The 26,282-nt window shown below is 43.7% G+C and overlaps 1 protein-coding gene across 1 annotated transcript in view; it reads left to right on the top strand.

The window, feature by feature from the left end:
• LOC125467540 (microsomal triglyceride transfer protein large subunit-like) overlaps positions 1 to 26,282 on the top strand; it is a 93,941-nt gene that overhangs the window by 21,912 nt on the left and 45,747 nt on the right. The window contains exon 7 of the mRNA XM_048563548.2: positions 2,642 to 2,789. Coding sequence (XP_048419505.1) covers positions 2,642 to 2,789 — 148 coding nt within the window. The remainder of the gene's footprint in view (positions 1 to 2,641; positions 2,790 to 26,282) is intronic.

Here is a 26,282-nt window from a genome sequence, read left to right as displayed (position 1 = left end):
TGTTCTTGCACATGGCTCTGGAATGGAAGGATAAGGTTTAAAAAATGCTGTGTTTGTGTGCGGTTCCCAAGCCAAGACTCATCTACACACCTTGCAAGGTGTAAATGATCAGTTGGCATTGCTTAGCGATTAGGGGAGTACTCCTGGTTTCCAGGCCAATGTTTATCCCACAACAAATGGGAGTGAAGGGAAAAAGAGCACCTGGTCCATTGTCTTCAGAATCTTAGTGTATGCAAAATGACTCCCAGGTAACCTCATATTCCAACAGGGACTCCACTTTAAAACCACTTTATTGTCCAAAGGGCTTTCGGTCATCATAAATGGTGCTATATGAATGTTAGTTCTTTCTTTAAAAGGTGCCAGATTTTAGAAATCAACATTCTGTTTGCCTGAAAGCTAGGTTGTTGAAATTAAAATATTGAATTATAGAGTCAGACAGCATGGAAACAGACCCTTCGGCTCAACCAGTCCATGCCGTAACCTCAAACTAAAGTGGTCCCACCTGCCTGCACTTGGACCATATCCCTCCAAGCATTTATTATACATATACTTATCCAGATGTCTTTTAAACATTGTAACTACTTGCATCCCCCACTTCCTCTGGAAGTTCACTCCGCACGTGAGCCACGCCCTGTGTTTTAAAAAAAGAATTACCCCTCATGTATTTTTTAAATCTTTCTCCTCTCTGCTTAAAAATATGCCCCTCACCCGAGGGAAAAGGCACCCGCCATTCACTATACCTCTCATGATTTTGTAAACCCTCTGGAAGGTCATCCATGAAATGTTGCTTTAGATGTTGCTACAAATATGAGTTATTTTTGTACCAAATAAGCAGCATCGAAGACCAGCCTTCTGCTCAATGTCATGGCAACTGAAATGGTGCTGTATTCCCTCTGTCCTTTGATCCCACCTTACGAGGACTGAGTCTTTTTCATCATGCGAACTGTTTTGAGTAACCATCAAAGTAAGTGCCCTCAAGAGTCAAGAAAACGGTCCATTCAAAGACTTGAATCCACTTGTATTTACTACGTGTCCTTCAATTTTCCTTTACTTAATGTTGAACCATGATTCTGGAATGTTACAAGAGGCTGTTAGTTTAGCCACTTTTAACTGCGCCTTCTTTCAACCATGATGGGGGCAGTGGTCATATTTCAAATGCACACCTGAAATTCCCAGTGGGCATATGACCAAAATTTCTTGGGACGGGCTGAACAGCCTTTTCTGGTCACTATAACTATAACTAAATGGATGCAATGAAAGGCCGGTTCTGTTTCTCTTGGACACTCCTGAATTTCCAGCAGGGAGACCTTTCTTGGACTTCCACAACCTGGATACTTCACCTGCTCTGGTTATTCAGGAGAGAGTTGCAAATCGAGACTAGAACCTGTACACCGAGCAGCCACAGCGGCTGTGTGCTCAGTATGAGCAGATTGGTCTTCCCTTCTCTATGGCTTTTCACCCTTTCTCCTGAAGGTGCAGCACTACATTGGGCAGCACTTTGCAACAGTGCTCAATCAAAGTGACCAAACACGCTCCAGCAGGAGGCGCTAATCTAGCATTTAAGAAGGGAAGCTGGCTAATTTTATTTCTTTCTCTCCTTCCTTGTCGCCTTCTCTCCTTTGTCATCATCTTCTCCTTCCTTCTTGCTTTTCCTATTTTACTTGGGGGTTGGGTTCTAAACTAAAATCAGTAAAATTACTGAAAGACACATACTTATTATTTATCTCCTACTTTTATACTGACATGAACTGTAATGTTAAACTTTTAACTTGTTCGTTTAGTTTTCTAGTCTTTAATGTAATATTTAGTATCTAGGTGTCTTATGCCTAAGATAGCATCAGGAATGGGGCTTTGTAAACTTTTCACTGAATCCCTGCACTTGAGTACAAGTGATAGTACAATCCTACTGGCCCAACTGACCTAGTTTACTTCAGTACATTCATGGATGGCATGGTGGCTCAATGGTTAGCACAGCTGATTTATAGCACCAGGGATCTGCGTTCGATTCCACGCTCAGGTGACTGTCTGTGTGGAGTGTGCAAATTCTTCCCATGTCTGCACGTGTTTCTTCGGGTGCTTCAGATTCCTCCCACATGTGCAGGTTAGCTGGACTGCCTGTGCTAAAATTGCCCATAGTGTTCAGGGATGTGCAGGCTAGGTGGGTTAGCTGTGGGAAATGCAGGATTACAGGGACAGGGTAAGGGTGGATCTGCATGGGATGCTGTTCAGAGGGTCATTGTGGACTCGATAGGCCAAATGACCTCTTTCCACACTGTAGGGATTCCATGATTCATTTCCAAGTATTACTGATTCTTTACTTCTTTTTCTTCCACTGGATCACTGCAATATTGGCTATTTCGATCTTCTTGATCTCCTCTTGTGAATCCTGTTTCACGTCTACAGTTAAGTGGCTTCTCAGCTCACTTTTCCAACTGACCTTGGGCTCTCCTATAATCCGATCTGTATAACTTGTCTCAATCCAGAGCTTCTGGCCCACAGTCAAGTATGTTAACCACTACACTACCAGAACTTCTGATAGTGTTTGTTTCATTTGATGCTTTTTTCTGTACCATTCCAAATGTGTATAATTCTCCACCTACAAAACAAATGGAACAGCTTTGACTCCATTTACTCATAACAGGCAGCAGCTTCGCTACTTGAGTTCAGAACATAGGCCCGAAGAATATTATGGGAAAAGTCTTCAGGAAACATTGCACAACCTTCGAATCGATACACCCTTACCTCTGACTGGTACTCTTGAAAAGGCTCCCTGCAAAGTGTGCACACCTGTAAGTATCCACACTGTGTTCTACAATCACAAGTGTAATGAGTGGATATAATTTACTAATTGTTTACCTTCAAATTCAATTCAAAAAGCCAGTTTACCTTTCTTTCAATTGGCTTTTTTGAATCATGTTAGCTATGTCTCCCTGAGTGATGTGGGTTAGAAGTAATATCCACTTGATTATTCAACAAATTACTAAGATTTGTACTTTGTTCCACCTTCAACATATTAAGACATCACAAGGGACTTTGTGTGAGCGTTAAAAACCAACATTTAAACTGCGCTACATAATGAGATGCTGCCTCTGCTGTTTCCAACTATATCACTTCCTATGCCTGCAGGTAGAGCACAATGTTTAGACTGACACTTCAGAAAGGTACTTTTTTAAATTCACTCTTGGGACATGGATGTTGCTGGCTGGGCCAGTATTTATTTCGCTAGTTGCCCTTGAGAAGGTGGAGGTGAGCTGCCTTCCTGAAATGCCGCAGTCCATCTGCTGTAGCTAAACCCAAAACGCCCATAGGAAGGGAATTCTAGGATTTTATCCGAATGACACTGAAGGAATTGTGATATGTTTCTAGCTCTGGGTTTTAAATGGCTTGGAAGGGAACTTGCAGGTGATGGTGTTCACATCTATTTGCTGCCCTTGTCCTTCTAGATGGTAGAGAATGTGAGTTGGAAGGTGCTGTATAATTTCTTCAGTGTATGTTGTAGGTAGAGCACACAGCCAATACTGAGTGTTGGAGATAGAGGGAATGGAAAATTCCAATATGCTCCTGACTTGCACCTTGTAGATGGTAGACAGGGTTTAGGGGGAGCCATATCTTCAGCCTCCACTGCCGTACAATCTGGTATTTATATTCCCCCTCTGAAGTGTAAGAAAATGTATAGAACCTACCTCATTGACAAATCTTTTGGCTCATTTGTTCTAACAAACACTCCAAATGTGGATCAGTGTCTAATACCTCCCCTGCAAAGTCCTTTGAGAAATTTTGTGACATTAAGCTGGCTAAATAAATAAATAATTTGTGGCTGTGCAGTAGCTCTGTGGTTAGCACCGGTGTGGACTTGTTGGGACGAAGGGCCTGTTTCCACACTGTAGAGATTCTAAAAATAAAAAAAAACACTGCTGCCTCACAGCGCCAGGGACCCGGGTTCAATTCCACCCTCGGATGACTGTCTGTGTGGAGTTTGCACGTTCTCCCTGTGTCTGCATGGGTTTCCACCGGGTGCTACAGGTTACCCCCACAGTCCAAAGATGCGCAGGTTAGAGCAGATTGGCCATGCTAAATTGCCCGTAGTGTCCAGGGATGTGCAGGCTGAGTGGATTAGCCATGGGAAATGCAGGGTTACAGGAATAGGGTAAGGGGGTGGGTAGAGATGGGTCTAGGTGAGATGCTCTTTGGAGGGTTGTTGCAAACTCAGTGGACCAAATGGCCTGCTTCCAGACTGTAGAGATTCTATGATTCCATGAAATAAATCCTTCCAGTGTAAATGGGGGTATTTATGGATAGACTGACTCTTGTATAACTAACTTCTGTAAACCCTTGTGAGAACTCTAGCTCAGGCTTCCTGCTCCTGAAGGTGCTGATCGGAAGGTCAGTTTAATATTGAGCCATCAAGTTGCATAATTACTCCAGGACCATTGTCCAGGAAAGGAGAGAGCTGCAGACCATCCTGCATGAAGTTAAATGCAACCTGTCCTGAGTGCATGTTGATTTATGCAAAATTCTCGAGGAGTTCGGAGGGAATATTGCTCCACAGCCTCAACCAGGGACATCTCTCATTAGAAATTAACCAAAAAGAGAGTTGGACTGTTCAACCTATTAAGCATTGTATAAAATCAGCAGATTTCCTGATTCAGCAAACTTTGGCAAAGAAACCAATACTCAGCCGAGCTACAAATTATTAGCAAGTGGAAGAATAAACTTGCTTTTTTCTTTTGCCTTTCATCTCCTCCAAAAATATGAGAAGGATCTCTCCTTCCTGCTTTATCTTCCCTTGGCTATGGCCCATGTGTTATTCACTGAATGTAAAACAGTGGGAGAGATTTCAAGAAGCAATCACTGCCAAGGACAGTCAATGGCATGAAATGCAAAAGCAAAGTTTAAGTGATCTTTTATTTTACAATTTCCATCTGAACCTTGAGATTAGGTTATAGCCTTGAAGTTAGTGGATGGTACCTGCAACAGTACAGTTTAGTTTAGGTTCCCTCGGTAATGACCAATAACTAAACTTTAGTTAATTCTGTTACTTGCTTTGATTTGCCATGAATGTCCTTCCCCAGTGGATACAACAGCAGTTAATTTGCTGCCTAAGCAATTGTATATTTCTCATGTTTTCTCTAACTGTACATGATTATGGACATTTTGAAAGCCTCCATCATATTTTGCCAATTTCACTGACAAGGATCTCAAGGCCTTGCTGGCTTCCTTTGACCCGTAGTTGGACAGTGGCCAATGATTGGCCATCCCTCACCACAAACCATGAACTTGTAACTAATTCCAGGACATCAGCAGAAAATTGACTTCATGACATTAAGGAGACATGCCAGTAGTAAAAATGAAGAGTTTTTTCTTTCTGCCTATTTCTCTCTCCTCCCACTTCTGTCTCTTCCCACCTTTCTCTCTCTACCCCTCCTCTCTCTCTAACCCCACTCCCTCTCTCTAAACCCCCTCCCTTTCTCGCATCCCCTCCCTCTCTCTCCCCCATTCCTTTCTGTCCTCCCCTCCCTCTCTCCCCCTCTCCCTCTCTTTCTCCACCCTCCCTCTCTTTCTCCACCCTTCATCTCTCTCTCTCTCTCTCTCTCCTGCCTCTCCGCCCCCACCTGCCCCCCTCTCTCCCCCGCCCTCCCCCTCCTCCCCTCTCCCCTCCCCTCTTCTCATCTCTCCCCCCTTCTCTTCCCTCTCTCCCCCTTCCCTCTCTTTCTTCACGCTCCCTCTCTTTCTTCACACTCCCTCTCTGTCTCCCCCACCTCCCTCTCCCCGCCCCCTCCTCCCACTCTCTCTCTCTCTGTCTCTCCACCCCCTGTATCTCTCCCCCCCATTTGTCTTTCCCCTCCCTTTCTCTCCACCCTTTCGCACTTCCCCTTTTCCCGTTCCCCCTTTTCCTCTTCCCCCCCTTTTCCTCTTCCCCCTCTTTCTCTTCCCCCTCTTTCTCTTCCCCCCTTCTTGTTCTCCCTCTTTCCTCTTCCCCCCCATTTTCTCTTTCCCCCGTTTTGTCTCCCCCCTTTTTCTCTTCCCATCTCTGTTTTTCTTCCCACCCGTTTTTCTCTCCCCCCCCCGCTTGTTCTCCCCCTTTCCTCTTCCCACCCTTCGCTCTTCCACCCCTTTCCCCTTGTCCCTCTTTCCGTCTCACTTTCTTTCCCTCTTCCGTCTCTTTGTCCACTCCGTCCCCATCTCTCTCTCTCCCCACCTGTCGCTACCCTCTCTTCCTTGCCACTCTCTCCTCCCTTCTCCCTCCTCCAGGCTTTCTTTCTTGTCACTGAATCACAGACCTGTCATAATACGGAAGGAAGCCATTTGACCTTTTCATACCTACGACAGCTCTTCAAACAAGCATCATTACCAAATTGTTTGCTGATCTCTTTCCGCTTCTTGCCTTCTGTCTCTCTTTTCATCCTTCACTGCTGAGTCTCCTCCGTATCCTCACTCCTTTTCTATTTTTCTCCCTTATTTCATTTCCTCTGCTGATTTTTAAGATTCTTATTGTTTTACTTGCAGTGGCTGCTTCATGTTTTATATTTGTTTATTTTTCATCATTTGCCTTTTTGTTCTAGGATTGGATTCTGTTACTTGCTACTAATTAATGAAAGTAATAACTAGTTAATTAACCAGTCAAATAGTGCTTAAGTAGATATGACAGAGCAGTCAGTGCACTGTTACTGAGTGTATAAAAAGCCTTGTGATCTCAGAAGACAAGCTCAGATCACCAAAGTTGGCAGGATAGGCGGACTGAGCAACCAAGAAAACATACCATGTTCCCGGTTTTATAAATAGGGGCATAGATTAAGGAGGTAATGTTAAACTTGTACAAATCCTTGTTAGACCTCAGCTGGAGTATTGTATACAGTTGTGAACGCTACATTATTAGGAAACACCAATATATTGGCGAGAGTGCAGAAACAATTTATAAGAATGGTTCCAGGGATGAGAAACTTCAGTGATGAGGATAGATTGAACAAGATGGCTCAGCGGTTTGCACTGCTGCCTCACAGCGCCAGGGACCCGGGTTCAATTCCACCCTCAGGCGATTGTCTGTGTGGAGTTTGCACGTTCTCCCCTTGTCTGCATGGATTTCCTCCAGGTGCTCCGGTTTCCTCCCACAGTCCAAAGATGCGCAGGCTAGGTGGATTGGCCATTGTTAAACTGCCTATAGTGTCTAGGGGTGCGCAGGCTAGGTGGATTGGCCATGGGAAGTGCAGGGTTACAGTGATGGGGTAGGGGATCGGCCTAGGTGAGATGGCCTTTGGAGGGGCAGTATGGACTAGTTGGGCCAAATGATCTGTTTCCACTCTAGGGATTCTGTGAAGTAGGGTCTGTTCTGCTTCGAAAGAAAGAAGGCTGAGAGGAGATTTGATAGACATTTTCAAAATGATGCATGGGCTAGATAGAGTAGATAGGGAGAAGCTATTCCTGTTCAAAAGGGTAAAAGAAACAAAGGGGCATAGATTTGAAGCGATGAGCAAATGAAGTAAGGATGATTTGAGGAAAAAACATTTTCACAAAGAGAGTATTAGGGTCTGGAATGCATTGTCTGGAGATGTGGTGGTTGCAGGTTCAGTTGAAGCATTTAAGAGGATCACTGGATGATTATCAGGATAGGAATGGTGGGCAGGGAGATGAAGAAAAGGCAGAAGATCAGCGCCAGGTAATAGAACCATTTCAGGCATGATGAGTCAAATGGCCTCCTCCTATGATATCACAATGCTGTGAAATCCACAAGAAAATTGAGAAACATTGGCTCAGAGCACTCAAGCTAGAGTCTGAGCTGCAAATGTTGTGAACTAGGAGAATTTCCTCGATAGTTTGGTCTAAGACAGGAGCATTTGAGAGTTAGGACCCAAATTGAAGTACGGAATCTCAAGGCGACAGTCTTAGCTGGTTCCCTATACAGGCAATATGTGTCTCACGCCTGTTGTCAGAGTGAAGACCTGATGTTCCTCCATCAGAACATCCTGGATTCCCATAGCTGCCTGTGAGAGAGAGATCCTGGCTTTGACCAACAGGCAATAACTACTTACTACCTGCATGGACAAAAACGAGGAATACCAAGCAATGAGTAACTTGACTGTATTGGTGCAGGAATCTGTTTAAGTGGGTGAATAGTGGAAGGGAATGCAGTAGTGAAAGCGGCCAATATAATCAAGAGAATGCGTACTATTCTTTGTAGTTGTGACTATGAGTAGCAACGATTGTGTGGCAGCTTGGTGTCAGGGCTAAGGACACCTCATCATACTGGAAGGCACTTGTAGAATGAGAAAGGGAGGATCTAGGTGTCTTGGTCCACCGAGGAACCAACTGCATCAGGAGAACCAGGTAAGACATTCCACTCAAGAGTTTGAGAGTTAAGGTTTCAGATTGGAATACAGCACCTCTGAGGTAATATTGTCAAGTTGTTACCAAGAGCCACCAGCCAAATGGCATGCAGTCAAAGAGTCAAGAAGATAACTGTATGAGACTAAATGAGATGTGGGATGAAGGGGTTCTTGAGCCCTGAAGCCAGAACTGGGGAGAAAGGGATCTGTCTTGTTGAGACAGACTCCACATAAGCTGTTTGCAATCAGTATGTTGTATAGCTAGAGATGTGGAAAGGGCTTCGAACTAAAGCAGGTCGGGAGGGAGATTTAGAACTGTCCTTCATCTGGTATTAGAGGCAGGGATGGGCTCGGAAAGACAAAACCCTTGTATTCTTGGAAAAAGCAATTTCAAATTGCAGAGGCCTTCCTACTTATTCTCAGGGTGGCTTTCTCAGAGAGTGAGAAGCCCTTGATTTGTGACCCCTTATTGACCTCTTCTGAGTTCGGGTGGCAATTGTCAACCCTCTAGCAAATGTGGAATGATGGTTAATAGATGGACAAAACATTTAAAGAAACAAATCAAAATATTCAACCAGAATACGTTCCACTGAAAAACAAAAACAAGTACTGACTTCAGTTTTGTGAGATGATGTTCATCATGTTATGTTAAGAGTCTTGTAAAGTTTCAAACTAGCAGCAGCATTGAGGATTGGCTATTAGAAACCAGCAAAGGGCTACCAAAACATTTATAAGGATACAATGTGAGAGTACAGAATATGAACCACCTAGAAATATAAAACCAAATTTTAAGAGATTTTCCAAGTATTTCCAAACAAAAAGAGGTCAGGAGCTGAAGAGAAATTTAGTCCCTTGGAGACAGAGGAATTTAGAAATGGAGAAAAAGCAGAGATATTGAACAGAGATAATAAGAACTGCAGATGCTGGAGAACCTGAGATAACAAGGTGTAGAGCTGGATGAACACAACAGGCCAAACAGCATCATAGGAGTAGGAAAGCTGATGTTTCGGGCCTAGACCCTTTATCAGAAACTGATGAAACAGATATTGAACAAATAGGTTAAGTCTATGTTCACATCAAATTATGCAAACTTCATAGTAGAAAGCAACAAAGGAGTTACCTAAGAGCGAGAAACATGAAATTGTTAATAACAGAGCAAACTATTGATTTAGCACCAGCAACCCGGGTTTGATTCCTGCCTCGGGCAACTGTCTGTGCGGAGTTTGCACATTCTCCCCATGTCTGCGTGGGTTTCCTCCCACAGTCCAAAGATGTGCAGGTTAGATGGATTGGCCATGCTAAATTGTCTGTAGTGTTGAGGGATGTGCAGGCTGGGTGGATTAACCATGCAGGGTTACAGGGTTATGGTGCGGGAAGGGTGGGTGAAGTCTGGGCAGGAATGCTTTTCAGAAGGCCAGTGCAGCGTCAACTCTTTTAGCACTGTGCGGATTTTGTGTTTCTATGAAGGAACTGAGGACCAATTGCAGGATTTGATGGCTCTCAAACTTCGACATTAAATACATAGTTGTAGAGAGAGGAAGTCACTGGTTATGATTTTCCAAAATTCCCTGAGATTCTAGAATAGCCTCAGCGGATTGATATTTAATGAGGTCACACAAGATCAATTTTCTCATGAAGTTGGTGGTCTGACCCACAACTTATTCGCTAAATGTGAAACATTGGGAGAGATTTCAAACAGTAATCTGATCAAGGACGTTGTATGATATGAGACGTTAAATTTTTTTTTTAACAATTTTCATCTGAACCTTAAGATTAGATTGTGGTTTTGAGGTGAATGGTTGGTATCTGTCAAAGTTTAGATTTCAGTTTGTTTTCCTGTTAATGACTGTCAGTTCAATTACCAAAAAAATCAGTTCATTAATGTAGCATTACTTGACCTCAAACAGCAGCTGTTATCTGCAATGATTGGCCTGACATTCTTTCTTCAGTAGATACTGGTTTAATGAGTGTAGGATATTGAGTGCTGTTTGGTTTTTGTTGCAGTTTCATGTCAAATTTAGGAAAGCCTACAGGCTGCTTAGAAATGCTGGTTTCAGCAGGAGTTAGACATTTGGCAGCCCCTTGTAAGCTGTAAACTTTACCACAGAGAGCTGTGAAGGCTGGGTCATTCAATATTTTCAAGTCTGAAATAGGCAGACGGATTTTTAGTCAGTGAGGAAATATAGAATTATGGGAATAAGGCAGGAGTGGAGCATAAGGATGATGAGCTATGCTATCATTGATTGGATGGAGTAGACTCAGAGGGACAGCGGGCCACTCCTGAGTCTTATGGTGTAACCTCTTCCACCAAAGGTCAGGAGCTTGTCATGAATTTTTGGGAAGATGGCTGTTTTTTTGTGACACTAAATGCCCAGACCAGCTGTGAGATTGAGAGTGGGTACTCTTTCAGACTGCATTTGATACCATGGTAACAGTGGGGGTGGGGTACCCGTTTGGATTCTGAGCTTGTGAGGCCACTTTTTTGTTATAAGCTGTCAGAGATGTTGGGTTCACCACCTGATCTTGAGATGTTCACAGAAGGTTGTGGAGACCAAGTCATTGAGTGTATTTAAGACAGAGATAGACAGGTTCTTGATTAGTAAGGAGATCAAGTGTTTCTGGGAGAAGGCAAGACTTGGGAAACATTTTAGCCATAATTGAATGGTAGAGCAGACTTGATGGGTTGAATGGCCTAATTCTGCTGCTATATCTTGTATTCCTTGTTTGGACCAACATTTATTGCTCATCCGGAATTGCCTATTGAGTGAGTTGCTGCGGCCAGTTCATGTGTCTCCACTCTACATTCTCCCCCCAATAACAAAAACTGGAGGCGCAGACTCCACAGGAATATGTAACATTCAACGTTTGCTATCTGAGGCAACATGGTAGCGCAGTGGTTAGCACAGCTGCCTCACAGCGGCAGGGCCCTGGGTTTGAATCCACCCTCTCTCAACTGTCTGTGCGGAGTTTGCACATTCTCCCTGTGTCTGCGCGGGTTTTCTACAGGTGCTCCGGTTTCCTCCTGCAGTCCAAAGATGTGAGAGTTATATTGCTTTGGCCGTACTAAATTGCCCCATAGTGACCAGGGATGTGCAGGCTAGGTGCATTGGCCATGGGAAATGCAGGGATAGGGAAGGGTGGGTCTGGGTGGGGTGATCTTCAGAGGATTGGTGTGGACTCAATGGGCCAGTAGGCCTGCCCATACAATGTAGGGCTACTACATACTCAAGGAACTTGCTTTTCAGACAGTTCAGCAAATGTTTAACAGATTGAGCTCTGACCTCTTACCCAGAAACCAATGACAGGCTAACTATACTGGGCCTACAATCTCTGGAATCTAGAAGAATGAGAGAGTGAGTGAATTGGTTTGACAGGGTAGACCCTGAGGGAATGATTCCAAACTGGCAAGTTTAGAAGATGGAGGACAAACCTCAGGCTACAGGACTGATCATTAAGCCTGAGATAAGGCAAAATTGCTTCCCTGAAAGAGTTATGAATCTTTGGAAATTTATTTCCCAGTGAATTACATTCTCAAGTATATTTAAGACTGAGATTTTGTATTCAGCACCGTGATGAGAGGTGTGAGGAATTGGCAGGAAAGTGTAATGGAGGCAGATGATCCCATGGTCATTTTGAAAGGCTTGAGGACCCCCATACAGCTTGCTCCTGCTCCTGTTTCTTATCCATTTCTCTCCGCTGTCCCTTTGTCGATGCTGTTCCTCACCCCCTTGTTTCTTTTTCGGGTTTGGATACATAGTCAAGCACAGCTCTCTGTAGCGGAATTCAGGGGCATATGGCAGGAGCAAAACAAAGCTTGGCCCCAGAGGGTCATGAGTGAAAATTCATGAGTGTATATGTGGGAGTATAAGACGGTAAGATCACAGCATATAGGAGCAGAATTAGTGCATAAAATCTGCTCTGCCATTTGATTATAGCTAAAGTATTTCCCAACCCCATTCTGTTACCTTCTCCCTGTAACCTTTGGTCCTCTTACTAGTCAGGAAGCTATCTATCTCTGCTTAAATATATTCAATGACTTAGCCTCCGTAGCCTTCTCTGGCAATGATTTCCACAGATTCACCAACCTCTGGCTGAAGAAATTCCTCCTCATCTCCATTCTAAGGGGTTGCCCTTTCACTCTAAGACTCTACCTTTGGGTCCTGGTCTTTCCTACTATTGGAGGCATCTTCTCCAAATCCATTCTATCCAGGCCTCTCAGTATTCTATAAGTTTCAATCCCACCCACATCCTTCTAGACTCTGTCACATACTGACCCAGAGTACTCAACCACTCCTCATATGACAAGCCCTTCATCCTCAGGATCATTCTCGTAAACTTCCTTTGGAATATCTCCAACACCAGCACATCCTTTCCTTAGAAATGGGGCTCAAAACTGGTCACAATATTCCTGATGTGGTCTCACCACAGTCTGACACAGACTCGGCAATACATCTCTGTTCTTGTATTCTAGCCCTCTCAAGATGAATACTAACATTGTGTTTGCCATCCTAACAGCCAACTGAACTTTCATGTAACGTCAAGAGAATCCTGAAGTAGGACTCCCAAGTCCCTTTGTGCTTCAGAATTCTGATGCCCTTCCCTGTTTAGAAAGCAGTGTACGCCCCTAATCTTCCGATCAAAGTGCATAACCTCACACTTTCCCACATTGTATTCCAGCTGTCACTTCTTTGCCCGCTCTCCCAGCCTGTCTAAGTTCTGCTGCAATCTCAGCATGACCTGTTTCTCCACATGTCTTTGTGTCATCTGCAAACTCAGCAACAATGCCCTCATTTCCTTTGACCTGGTTGTTAATGTGTAGCGTGAGTAATTGTCATCCAACCCCGACCCTGCAGAACTCCACTATCCACTGGCTGCCACCCTGAAATGTTGAGGATCATTTGAAGAAATTGGGACTGTTCTCCTTGGAGAGAAGAAAATTGAGTTGAAATTTGATGGAGGTTTCCAAAATGTTGGCTGGGCTGGATAGAGTAGACAGGGAGACGCTGTTCCTACTTTTAAAAGGAACAAGAGGGCACAGATTTAAAGTGATGTGTAAATGAAGCAAGGGTGATGTGAGAAAAAAACTTTCTCACCTTGGAGTATGGGTTCATAGTTCCTTGAAAGTGGAGTCACAGGTAGACAGGGTAGTGAAGAAGGCATTTGGTATGTGTGCCTTTATTGGTCAGTGCATTGGGTATAGGAGTTGGCAGGTCGTGTTGCAGCTGTACAGAACATTGGTTGATTGCTTGGGGCCACTTTTGTATTAGCGCATGCAATTCTTTTCTCCCTGCTATAGGAAAGATGTTGTGAAACTTGAAAGGGTTCAGAAAAGATTTTACAAGAATGTTGCCAGGGTTGGAGGGTTTGACCTGGAGGGGGAAGCTGAATAGATTGGGGCTATTTTCCCTGCAGCATTGGAGGCTAAGGAGTAACCTTACAGATGTTCATAAAATCAAGAGGGGCATGGATAGGGTGAATAGCTAAAATCTTTTCCCCAGGGTAGTAGAGTTCAAAACTAAAGGGCATAGGTTTAAGGTGAGAGCAGAAAGATTTAAAAGGGATGTAAGGGGCAACGCTTTCATGCAGAGGGTGGTGTGTGCATGGAAGGAGCTGTCAGAGGAAGTGGTGGAGGCTGGTACAATTACAACTTTTGAAAGGCATCTGAATGGGTACATGAACAGGAAAGGTTTGGAGAGATATGGGCCAGTTGTAAGTGGGACTAGATTAATTAAGACTGTCTGGTCTGCATAGACAAGTTGGACCAAAGGGTCTGTTTCCATGCTGTACAGCTCTATGACTCTGACACTATGATTCACTCAGCGAGTAGTTAGGGTCTCAGATGCACTGGCTGGACATGTGGTGGAGGCAGGTACAATTGAGGCATTCAAGAAGGATATTGGATGGTTTATTTGAATAGAAATGGTGAGTGGGAAACGGGGAAGAGACTGGAGATTGGTAATAACAGTGCAGGCACAATGGGCTGAATGGTTTCCCGTGACCACAACAATCCTGTAATTCTGAGTTTGGAATCAACATGATGTCTAGTTAATCACTGAACCGTACATCCAGCTGCAGTAAAGGGATAGCCGCTGTGCAATTATTTACAGAATATTTGGATCAGAGAGGAACGAGCATTCAGCTTTTACTGAGTGTTTGGACTTCGAATCTTCACATTGCTAATGGCTTCACAATGGTAAACATCTAACTTGGCCGAAAATGAAGATGGCACGTTGTGATTTAGGACAACTAATATATCATTTATGGACATCTCTTCGGAGTTACAATCTCCACAACATAAAAGATGTCCTGTCTGTTTGTAGCCATGTTGTATTCCCATTAATAGCTTCAATACAAATGAAACACATAAACTCTTACAGCTCCGACCTTCCTGATAATAACATTTTTCCACAGGGTTCAAGTAAGTTCAGCATTCCTGAGGTACCTGCAATTGCTGCTTGATTGTTTATTTTCCCCCCGACCTTCCATTGCCAGCAGTTTTTATTAAGTGGACCTTTGCCACTTGACAGCAGCAATTCTTGAAGTTGTTTCTACTGCCCTCAGAGAAGAGGAGATTAACAGCTTTGTTTAAAACCATGAGGCATCTGGACAGAGTGGATAAGCAGCAACTTGTGGGCAAAAGCATTCAGAACTTAACATGACTGGCAAACGAATTAAAAGCGATGTGAGGAGAATCATTTCTGTCTTTTTTGGTGTAGTTAAAACCAGGAGTGCACTGCCCAAGACAGTTTCTTGTAATCCGCCCTGTCAAGTCCCAACAGAATCTTGCTTGTTTCAGTAAGGTCACCTCTCATTCTTCTAAATTCCAATGAGTACAGGCCCAATCTGCTCATTGGAGGACGATGTCTAAAGTGGAGTTGAAGAGAATAAATCACCTCATCTTCAAAGCCCCGCAAATGCCAGAACATCTAGTAGACCTGGAAAATTCCACATGGTGAATGGACAGGTGTTTTTCACTTTGGTAAATTAGAATGAGAGTGATGTCAAAGGGATCAGTGTTGGGCCCTCGGCTGTTTATAATCCCTATCATTGGTTTAGATAAGAGGAGATTAAATGTTAAGTATCCAGGAGCTAATTGGGAAAGTAAAAGCTGTGAAAAGGATACCAAGAAGCTGCAGAGGTATGGGATGGTTAGCTGAGTGCGCAAGTCAATAGCAAATAGAATGTAATGTGGGAAATATGTAAATAATTAGCCACAGTGCTGGAAAAAAGTAGCAAACTTTCCTGACTGCCCTTGGATATGACTCATCGATAGTTAACATTCCAACATAACAAGCAGTTAGAAAGGTAAATGGTACATTAGCCTTTCTACAGGGGAGTTGCTGTAAAGGTGTTTAACTAATTAAATACAGCTTTGATGAGACTATGCATGCAATACTATGTTCAGTTTTGGTCTCTTTGTTCAAAGGATATAAATTCCTTAGAGAAAACAAGGCTCACTAGAATAATTCCTAGGATCAAAACATTGTCTGATGAGGAAATATTGAACAAGATGGGTCTATATCTGCTGGAATTCTGAAGAATGAGCAGTGAGCTAATTGGAATACAAAAGAATTGTTTGAGGATTGGCATGGTAGATGCTGAGAGACTGTTTAGCCAGATAGAGAGTTGAGAACTTGTGCACACAATCTCGGGATAAGGGGCTGGCCATTTCGGTCTGAGGTGAGGAGAAATGTCCTCATTCAGAGGAATGTGCTGCTGTGGAGTTTTTAATGGCTTTGTTCACATGGCACCATTTAAAAATATTGCAAACCATTGGTTTGTCCTTCACAGCCACATTATTTGAGAGCAGGAATCGTTAGTAGAAGCCAGAGGTGACAGTAACCCTGCACGCTCTTTGTAAATAACCATCTAATTGTCTGTTGGATGTTTCAATTGAACTCATTTCTACCATTATTTCAGACCAGACCTTAACAACTCACTATGTGAAAATACTTTTATCTCCTATCACTTTTACTTCTCTTGTCAATTACTTTAAATCTGTATCCTCTCATTCTCGATCCTTTCACCATTTGGAGCAGTTTCTCCCTATCTACTCTGTTCAGAAGCCTCAGGATTTTTAATACCTCCTCTGCACCTTCTGTTCAAGGAAAGCAAGCTTAAACTTCTCCGATCTATCTCTTATGACTGAAGTTCCTCATCCTTCAAACCATTTCTGCTGTGTATCCATTGCCTTCCCAATGGAGACTTTGCCTTTACTTTAGGATGATGGTGAAATTTGCTCATGTTCTCGGTCCATGTGGCGAGGCCTCAGTATTGTAGCTGCTCCATAGTTCTGGCCACTCTGTCTGCCCACCACTATCAAAGCAAAAGGACGTCTGGATTGACAATCAAACAGATTGTTCACATTATATAGTTCCTTCTGTGCCATCACGGGAGCCTAACGATGGCATGGCAGTGGCTAGTGAACCCAGAGAGGGGCTATGGCAGCAGTGTGGGCCTATGGTGGTGGTGGTGGTGTGACAAGGGCTGGTGAGGCCTGGAGTGGGTCTAGTGACAGCATCAAGAATGCAGCTATCAACGACAGTGGAAAATTGGACTCATTTTACGTTATCTTTTCTTCTTTGTTATTTCTTAAATCTTTTAAGCTACTCAAAATAGCGCCAATGCATGGCGACAGTTTAAACTTTTCTCTATATTTTATATTAACGTGACAATAAACAGTTCAAATTCAGATCCTGAGGTTGATCCTGGAACTGGAGCTACTTAGCCAGAGATAGGGGCAGTACCATCATGCAATGAGACATTGTCTTATTTGTTCATGGGATGTGAGCATCACTGTCTGGGCCAACATTTATTGCCCCTCTCTGGTTGCCCTTCAGAAGGTAATGATGAGGTGTACTGCAGGCCATTTGTGTGAGCAATCCCCCAGTACTTATCAGGGAGAGAGTTCCAGGATTTTGACCCAGCGACGCTGAAGGAATAGTGATATATTTTCAAGTCGGGCGACTGTCTGTGTGGAGCTTGCACATTCTCCCTGTGTCTGCCTCAGTTTCCTCCACGTGCTCCGATTTCCTCCCACAATCCAAAGATGGTGAGTGGCTTGGGGGAGAGCTTGCAACTGGTGATGTCCCATATATCTGCTGCCCTTGTCCTTCTGGATGCTAGAGGGACCTCTGGTCTGATATTATTTGGACCGTTATTGGATTGACTTTTTCTCCTCTCAGTGACTGGTTCAGCTGTGTTTGAATGAAATTGTATGATATTGGGTAAGACGCTAAACAAATATAACTTCTAAAAGATTAATATATGGCTCTCACTGGAACAAAAGCCATTTTATTGCCCATCTCCCATTGCCCATGAGAAAATGGTGATGAGTCTTCCTGGGATGATGGGACTTGCCCCAGAGCCAGGGGCAGCAGGATTTTGCATTGATATTAAATGGCAGTAAGTGTCAAAGTTGGGATGAAATGTGACTTGGAGGCAATGGTATTCCCATGCACCTTGGGTCCTCGGTCTTATTTTTATTACTTAATAAATAGCTTCAAAGTGAAGGGAAATGAGTAACATAGCCAAGGCTCCAGCCTTGCCTGTATAAAGGATAAAGGAGCTCTCTCCAAAATATTAAACAAGATTCTAGACTTTAACTCCAACCCAATGCAAACACACAACATAAAGTCAAAACAAAATTGGAATTGAAACGCATTACCAAAACTTTGAACTGAATAAATGTGCAAAAGGAAACCAAACAAAGTCCTGCAGTAACACTCCTACGCACTAAATCTTAAAGATATTCAAAGCATTAGCCTTTCATGATGCTCATAGCGTCTGCTATCACATAATGCAAATACCATGTGAATAATTTCTTCCCTACTTTTCAGAACACTGACTTTCTCAGGATCATTGTGAACCTTTCACTATATCGTCGTAGAACTGTTATGGTCAGATTTGACGCTGAATGGTAGGCCTTGGCAAGTTTAGGTATGGCCCCAGCCTTAGCTCACCCAGGAGTACCAATACCTGAGTCAAAAGGTTGTGGGTTCAAGAGCCACTGCAGAGCTTTGAGCACACAATCTACCCTGACTCCACACCAGTATGCTTAGTGTCCTCTTTCCGATACAAAGCTAAACCCAGGCCCAGTCTGCCATCTCAGGTGAATGTGAAAGAGCCCATAGCTCTATTCACAAAAGGGAAGGGGAGATTTTCCTGGTGTCTCGACCAATGATTATCCCTCAAACAGCAACATGAAACTGAACACCTTGTTACTTTGGGAATTTATTTTGTGCACTTTCCCACATTACAACATTGATTACACAGCAAAAGTTTTTAAAAAATGGGATATAGAAGGATTTGGAAGACATATAAAAACAAATCATCCTTTGCTTAAAACATCATGAATAATCATTTTACAATGCTTTCCTTGATTTGGTTTTGCCTTTGAGATCTACTGAATTTTGCTGCATTTTACATTCGGCTGTTTTGCAGGTTGATATTGCATAGTATCATAGAAGCCCTACAGTATGGAAACAGGCCATTTGGCCCAACTAGTCCACGCTGCCCCTCTGAAGAGCATCCCACCCCGACTCATTCCCCTACCCTTGCATTCTAACCCACTTAACCTAAACAGCCCTGAACACTATGGTCAATTTAGCATGGCCAATCCGCCTCCCTGCACATCTTTGGACTGTGGGAGGAAATCGGAGCATGTGGGGGAAACCGAGGCAGACACAGGGAGAATGTGCAAGCTCCACACAGACAGTCACCCGAGGATGGAGTCAAACCTGGATCCCTAGCACTGCCACCTAGCCCTTAGTGTGCAGAGCACAGTTACAAAATTTATTGATGGTATGAGGCTCGGGAGCATTGTAAACTGTGAGGAATTTGCTGCAGAACTCCTAAAGGACATCATTAGAATAAGTAGATAGGCAATGAATGCAGTTCAATATGGAACATACATTCGGAGAACAAACATGCCAGTCTGCAGAACTGGAGTGTAGTGATTAGAAAGAGGACCATGTGGATCTCAATGAGGATGAGATCCGTGATTGCTGCAGTTAGCCTGAGTCAATCAGGGAGTCCTGCCTGATGGATATAAACTGGAGGTTCAGATTCTCTTCACTCTGTAGACTGTCTCAGGGCTAGCTGGTCAGAATCCATGTACAGTGCATGTGTAAATAAAAGTTGCGCTGGTGATTGGAGACCAGCCTGTGTGCAGTTATTTCATAGAGAATACACTTTGATGCACAAGAAGAAATCTGTCAACTGAAGAAGAAAGGCAACTGTTAGTTGAAACGTTGGGTTGTGGTCAACCGGAGATAGCAAGAACTGCAGATGCCGGAGTCACAGTCAACACAGTGTGGAGCTGGAGGCGAGGCAGCATCAGAGGATGAGGAAGGTTTAGGTCGGGACCCTTCTTCAAAAATCGGGAGGGGGAAGGAAGCTCAGAAATAAATAGAGAGAGGAGGTGTGGGGCTGGGGAAGGTAGGTGGGATGGATGCAGGTAGGAAGTGGTGGGGATTGTCCAATGGGAAGGGAGGGGTGGATCAGTGGGAAAGATGTTGGACAGGTTGTGTCAGGTCAAGGAGGCGGGGATGAGAGGGAGCCTTGGACATGGGATGAGCCTGGGGAAGGGGAGATTTTAAAACTGATGAATTCTAAACTCCTGAGGGGGGAGGGGGAGACTATGGCCTACTGTATCCATTGCTCCCAATGTGGCCTCCTGTGACTGATTTGTGGAGCATTTGCACTCTATGCTATAATCAGCAAAGCCTTCTGGTTGCTAACCATTTTAACTCCCCCACCACCACCACCTCCCCCACCTCCCTGGTTGACATGTCCATCCTGGGCCTCCTCACATTCCACCTCAGTCCGATGGCCTCAACATAGAATTAACCAGTTTCAAAATCTCCTCGCCCCCATATCCAACCCTCTTCATATCATGTTCGACCCTCCCTCTCATCCCCGCCTCCTTGACCTGTCCATCTTCTTTCCCTCCTATCTGCCCCACCCTTCCCACTGACCAATCGCCACCACTCCCTACCTGCACTCGCCTTTTATCATCCCCCCCATCTTCCCCAGACCCACCCCTCCTCCCTCTACTTTTTCCCCAGCTCTCTTCCCCCTCCCTATTCCTGAAGAAGGGTCCCGACCCAAAATGCCAACCTTCCTGCTCCTGCGATGCTGCCTGACCTGCTGTGTTCCTCCAGCTCCACACTGTGTTGACTCTGGATTGTGGTCAAGGTCACCGCTTCAGAGTAACTGTATAGAATAAGTTCACGTTTACTTAATGGAGCTCAGTATGTTGTTTGAGTTTTACATTCACTTTTCACCATTGATGCATCTTACTTTGAAAAGCTCTGCAGCTGTCTGGGTGGAGACACCCCAAGGACTGCTACAGTTCAAGAAAGCAGGTCGCCACCAACTTAGAGTCACAGAGATGTACAGCGCAGAAATAGACTCTTCAGTCCAACTTGTTTATTAGGTCCAGATACCCTAAATTTTTTTTCCTTTATTTGTTCATGGGATCTGGGTGTTACTGGCCAGGCCAGCATTTATTGCCCATCCCTAATTGCCCAGAGGGCAGTTAACAGTCAACCACATTGTTGTAGATCTGGAGTCAAATGTAGGCCAGACCGGGTAAGGATGGTAGTTTCCTTCCCTAAAGAGCATTAGTGAACCAGATGAGGTTTTTCCCAACAATCAATAATGGATTCATGGTCATCGTTAGATTGTTAATTCCAGATATTTATTAAATTCAGATTCCACCGTCTGCCGTGACAGGATTCAAACTCAGGTCCCCAGAACTTTGTCTAGGCCTCAGGATTAACTGTCCAGTGACCAAACCACTAGGCCATCGCCTCCCTGATCATTCCTTGTTGTTGGGTGACTCCCTAAAGGAGAGTAGGGGCAGTAGGAGTACACTCAAGGGAAATCAGGAGGGCCAAGAGGGACATGAGATAGCTTTGGCAGATGGGGTTAAGGAGAATCCAAAGGGATTCTATAAATACAAGGACAAGACAGTAACTAAGGAGAAAATAGAGCCCCGTAAAAATCAGCAAGGCTGCCGATGTGTAGGAATAAGCAATAAATGCTGGACCAGCCAGCACTGCTGATATCCCATGAACAAATAGTTAATAAAAGCCTCAAATAAATTTATATAAAGTTGTTAAAGTGGGAGCCTCTGAAAGTATGCAGACTGTCAGTCAGCAACTGGGGAGGGAGCGGAGAGGTCAGTACATTCTGGATCCTGACCCTTCCTAAGTGAATGCACCTGAAAAGTTAGAATCTACCTTTCACAGATGCTGACTGAGCTACTTCACATTTCCAGCATTGCCTGTTTTCATAGATTCCCGACAGTGTGGAAACAGGCCCTTCAGCCCAACAAGTCCATACTGACCCTCAGAGCATCCCACCTGGACTCACTCCCCTATAACCCACCTGATCTACACATCCCTGAACACTAAAGGCAATTTAGCATTGCCAACCCACCCTAACCTGCGCAGGTTGGGAGGAAACCGGAGCAAACCCATGCAAACACTGGGAGAATGTGCAAACTCCACACAGACAGTCACCCGAGGATGGAATTGAACCCAGGTTCCTGGTGCTGTGAGACAGCAGTGTTAACCATTGAGCTACTGTGCTGCCATAACCTTCTGGCTTTTTAGCTCTACCTGCTATGCGGTTCCAAACAGAGTGCAATGGGACAAGACCCTATCATGAGTTAAGATATAGCTGCACTCAGAAGTCTATCAATGCAACATGGGGAAAAAAGAATTCTGATTGACAGTAAAGTGCAATTTTGATAGTAGATGGAATTTGATGTTTTTAAAGGGAAGGGTCAGGGACAGAGAGATTGATGGGTATGGTGTTACCAATAGAGAGGGGATAGAGAATAATAAGGATTGGGACAATGGATAAATACAGGACATCAGATTTTTCCAAGTGGTGTGCAGAAATTGTACTAACGCTGCATGATCTAACTTGTTAGCTGGAACTTGTTTGCAACTTTACTGACAGTAATTAATATACCCTGGTGCATAAGAAATTGTGAAACTGGAAACCAACTACTTGAATCTACAAAATAGACCATTCAGCCCCTCAGGATTGCTCCACCATTCAATGAGGTGATGGCTGATCTGTTTGTGCTTGAATTCTGTGCCCCCCCCCAACCCAAACCCAGGAAGATACCTGCGTCTTAAAAATATTCAACTGCCTCCGGAGGCAGTGAGTTCTAAAGTTGTAAAACCATTGAAAACAAAAAAAAATCCTCCTCATTTCTGTCCTAAAAGAGTGACCCCTAATTTTAAAACAGCGCCCCTTATTTCTGGACTCATCCGTAAGAGGAAACCTCCTTTCCCTCTCCATCTTCTCAAGACCATTCAGGATCAGATACACTTCAATCAAATCACTCCCCCTCCCCCGACTGTCACTCTTCTAAACTCCAGTGGAAACAAGACCAAGCTAGACTCGTAAGTATTAAGCCTATCTCATCTTTGAAGCCCTCAACTCATCATGTATGCATAATAAGCAGTACAGTAGTGGAAGCTTGTCACTTTTCGATGTAACAGATTCAGATGTCACATCAAAAAAAATGGTTAATGATAGATGATATAGCACAGAGCTCAGGACAGAAATAAGTGAATTAACAAACACAATTGCTATGAAGTAATGGAAGAGGGCCTGTCCTACCTGAAGACCTGGGCTCCATATGAATGCAAGAGTTGGATTGGTATGGGGTGGGGTGATCTAGAATAGCCAAAAGAGATCTCAGTGGAAATGATCCAGATTTTTCCTATGTGGTCGAAGAAAAAAAAAGTTGCACTCTTACACTATAATTGCACTGAAACCTTTCAAAGGTATTCCAGGCCTGAGAGTCACACAGATTGAGTTGGGAGACATGACTGCAGTGGAGACATAGGTATGACAGGGATTAAAGCACAGAGATGGAATGATATATATGTTCCCATTGTAAATTTGTCATTAGAAGTCCTGAGGGCTAATGACTGGGTGGATGTGGAAAGGATGTTTCCTCCTGTGGGAAAATCTCAAACTAAGGGTCTCTGGTTCAAAATAAGTGATTGCCTATTTAAAGCAGAGATGAGGGGAATCATTTTCCTCCAAAGGCTCATGACTCTTTGGAACCACCTTCTTCAAGACTCAGTGGTAGCTGAGTCATAAAAACATAAGAACTTGAAGCTAGAGTAGGCAACTCAACCCCTTGAGCCTCCTTCACTGTTTAATGCATTCATGGCTGATCTCCCCCGTTGCACTTTCCTGCCCACTCCAAATACTCTTTCAACCCATTGCTAATTAAAAAGCTGTCTATCTCCTCCTACAGTTTATTCAGTATTCTGGTATCTACTGCCTTCTGGGGAGGCTAGTGAATGCCACTGATTGATGACCTGTTGAGAAAAATAATTCCTCCTCATCTGTGTTTTAAATCTGTAGTATCAAATAAAGAGTGGTAATCTAAAAGGTGTGCAGTATCCTGGATGTATAATTACATAATTCATTAAATGTGGAGACAGCAGTTAATAAAGAATATGGTATCGTTGGGGAATACAATACGAGAGCAGGGAGATTATGCTGAACCAGCATAAGACACTCAATAGACCTCATTTGGAGTATTGTCCACAGTCGTGGGCTCCATATTTCAGGGAGAACTGTGGACAACGAGGTTTACAAGAACGGTTCTAGAGATAAGACACTTCAAATATGATAGGCACAGTGGCTCAGAGATTACCACTGCTGTCTCATAGTACCAGGGATCCAGGTTCAATTCCACTCTCAAGTAACTATCTGCATGTTCTCCCCCTGTCTGCGTGGGTTTCCTCTGGGCGCTCTAGTTTCCTCCCACAGTCCAAAGATGTGCAGTTTAGAAGGATTTGCCATGCTAAATTTCCAGTAGTGTCAAAGGATGTACAGGCCAGATGGTTTAGCCATGGGAAATACGGGATTAAAGTTGAGGGCCGTTTGGGGTGCTCTTCAGAGGGTCCTGCAGAGTCGATGGGCTAATGGCCTCTTTCTGGACTGAAGAAGACTAAGAGGAGATTTGATAGAGGTTTTCAAAATCACAAGGGTCTGGACAGATTGGATAAGGAGAAACAGTTCCCACTCACTAAATGAACAAGAATCGGAGGGGGCTGGGGGAGCACAAATTTAAAGTAAAACCCGAAAGAACTGCAGATGCTGGAAATCTGTAACAAAAACAGTAATTGCTGGAAAAGCTCAGCAGGTCTGGCAGCACCTGTGGAGAGAAATCAAAGTTTACCTTTCAGGTCTAGTGACCCTTCCTCGGAACGGTTCTGACACTTCCTCAGTTCCGAGGAAGGGTCATTGGGCCTGAAAGATTAACTCTGATTTCTCTCCACAGATGCTGCCAGACCTGCTGAGCTTTTCCAGCAATTACTGTTTTTGTTACAGATTTAAAACAATCCACAGAGCTGTTGCAATAAGAGCAAAAACTTGATACAGCGAGTACTCCGAGTCTGGAAGGCACAATCTAGACATGTAGTGAAGCCAACTTTAGTCGAGACTTTCAAGAGGGAAGTATCTGATTATTTGTTCAGAATCAATGTGCTGGGTTATGTGGGTGAGGGGTGAAGCTCAAGAATGGCTCGAAGTTATGTAGCTCAGTCAGAGAGCTTATGCATACTCAATGCACCAAATGGCCTCCTGCATGATAATTCTTTAATCTTATGACAGATTCCCGAAAAATAACAGGGTAAAAGGTTATCTGAGTTGCCTGAATGAAAACTAATCAATTCAATATGATCTTATCGAATAGCAGAGCAACCTCAAGTGGTTGAGGAGCCTACTTTTCCTTTTAGAGTAGGATAACAGGGTTGGCACAACGTCATGGGCCGAAGGGCCTGTAATGTGCTGTACTGTTCTGACTGTTCTAGGTTCACTCCTGCTCCTCATCCATCTGTTCATGTGTTAACATTATCACACTGGAATCTTGCTATGTAAACCTGGCACAACCCGCTTTAGTGACATCTTTAGTGTAGTAAAAGTGTTTAAGGAGCAGAACTTTGTACTGTGAGTTATGTGAAAAATTGCCAAAAGCTTGATCACAGAGGAAGGCTTTAAAGAGTCTCTTAAAGGAGATATAGGATTGCAGAGAATTTTTTTGGAGGAATTCCAGCATTTAGGACCTAAGAGGGTGGAGAGATTAAAAGAGGCCAGAGCTGGAATAATGTGGATATCTTGGAAGATTATAACCTGGAGGAGGTTACAAAGACACAGATGGTGTGAAGCCTTGGAGAGATTTGAAAACAAAGTTGAGAATTTTAAACTTTCATTGTTACTCATGTCAACCCCATGTCGGGCCAGTAAGCACGGAAGTGACGGAGGAATGGGCCTGGAGAGTTTTTGATGAGATTAAGTTTAAGGATGGGTGTCTCATCAGTCAAATCTAGGGCTGGCAAAGGCTTGAATAGGGCCTGCTGTAATTACATTTTCCCACCAAGCTGTGCTTTAACTGTGCAACTCCCAATTGTGCTCCTCACAACTTCCAAGCTGCCCTAACTAACCATAAGTAGTAATATCAAATCAAAGTATATTAGAAGAATAAGAACAAAATGTTTGACTTTAAAATGGCTAAACTCATGATCTTATTGTCCATCTGATGTTTTAAATGTAATTTATGTGAAGGCTATAACTATGTAAATGTCATGGAAGATTGATCAAATTGGGCGTTAAAGCTCATGGTCACATAAAAGATAAGTTTTGACTTATATTTTTGGAGCATTCTTTATGATCGAAGATCACACCACAGCGCTCGAGAGCTAGTGAAGCACCTCAGAAGTCTTTGACTGTAACGAAGAAAGTAGCTCATTCATGCATCAACAGCAATGTCCAGATGATTTTTTTTTTGTGACATTGATTGAGGGATAAATATTCTTCAGTGTCATGATATCCTTTGAGCCTTATTTTGTCCAAACTGGAGAGGGCACTACTTATTGGTATATTTTCACATGCCATTAATGGTTGCCTTTTACA

The sequence above is a fragment of the Stegostoma tigrinum genome, chromosome 37 (assembly GCF_030684315.1).
Source record: "Stegostoma tigrinum isolate sSteTig4 chromosome 37, sSteTig4.hap1, whole genome shotgun sequence".
Lineage (NCBI taxonomy): Eukaryota > Metazoa > Chordata > Chondrichthyes > Orectolobiformes > Stegostomatidae > Stegostoma > Stegostoma tigrinum.
The sequence above is the reverse complement of the archived record's forward strand: the minus strand, read 5'-3'. Positions and strand labels throughout refer to the sequence as shown.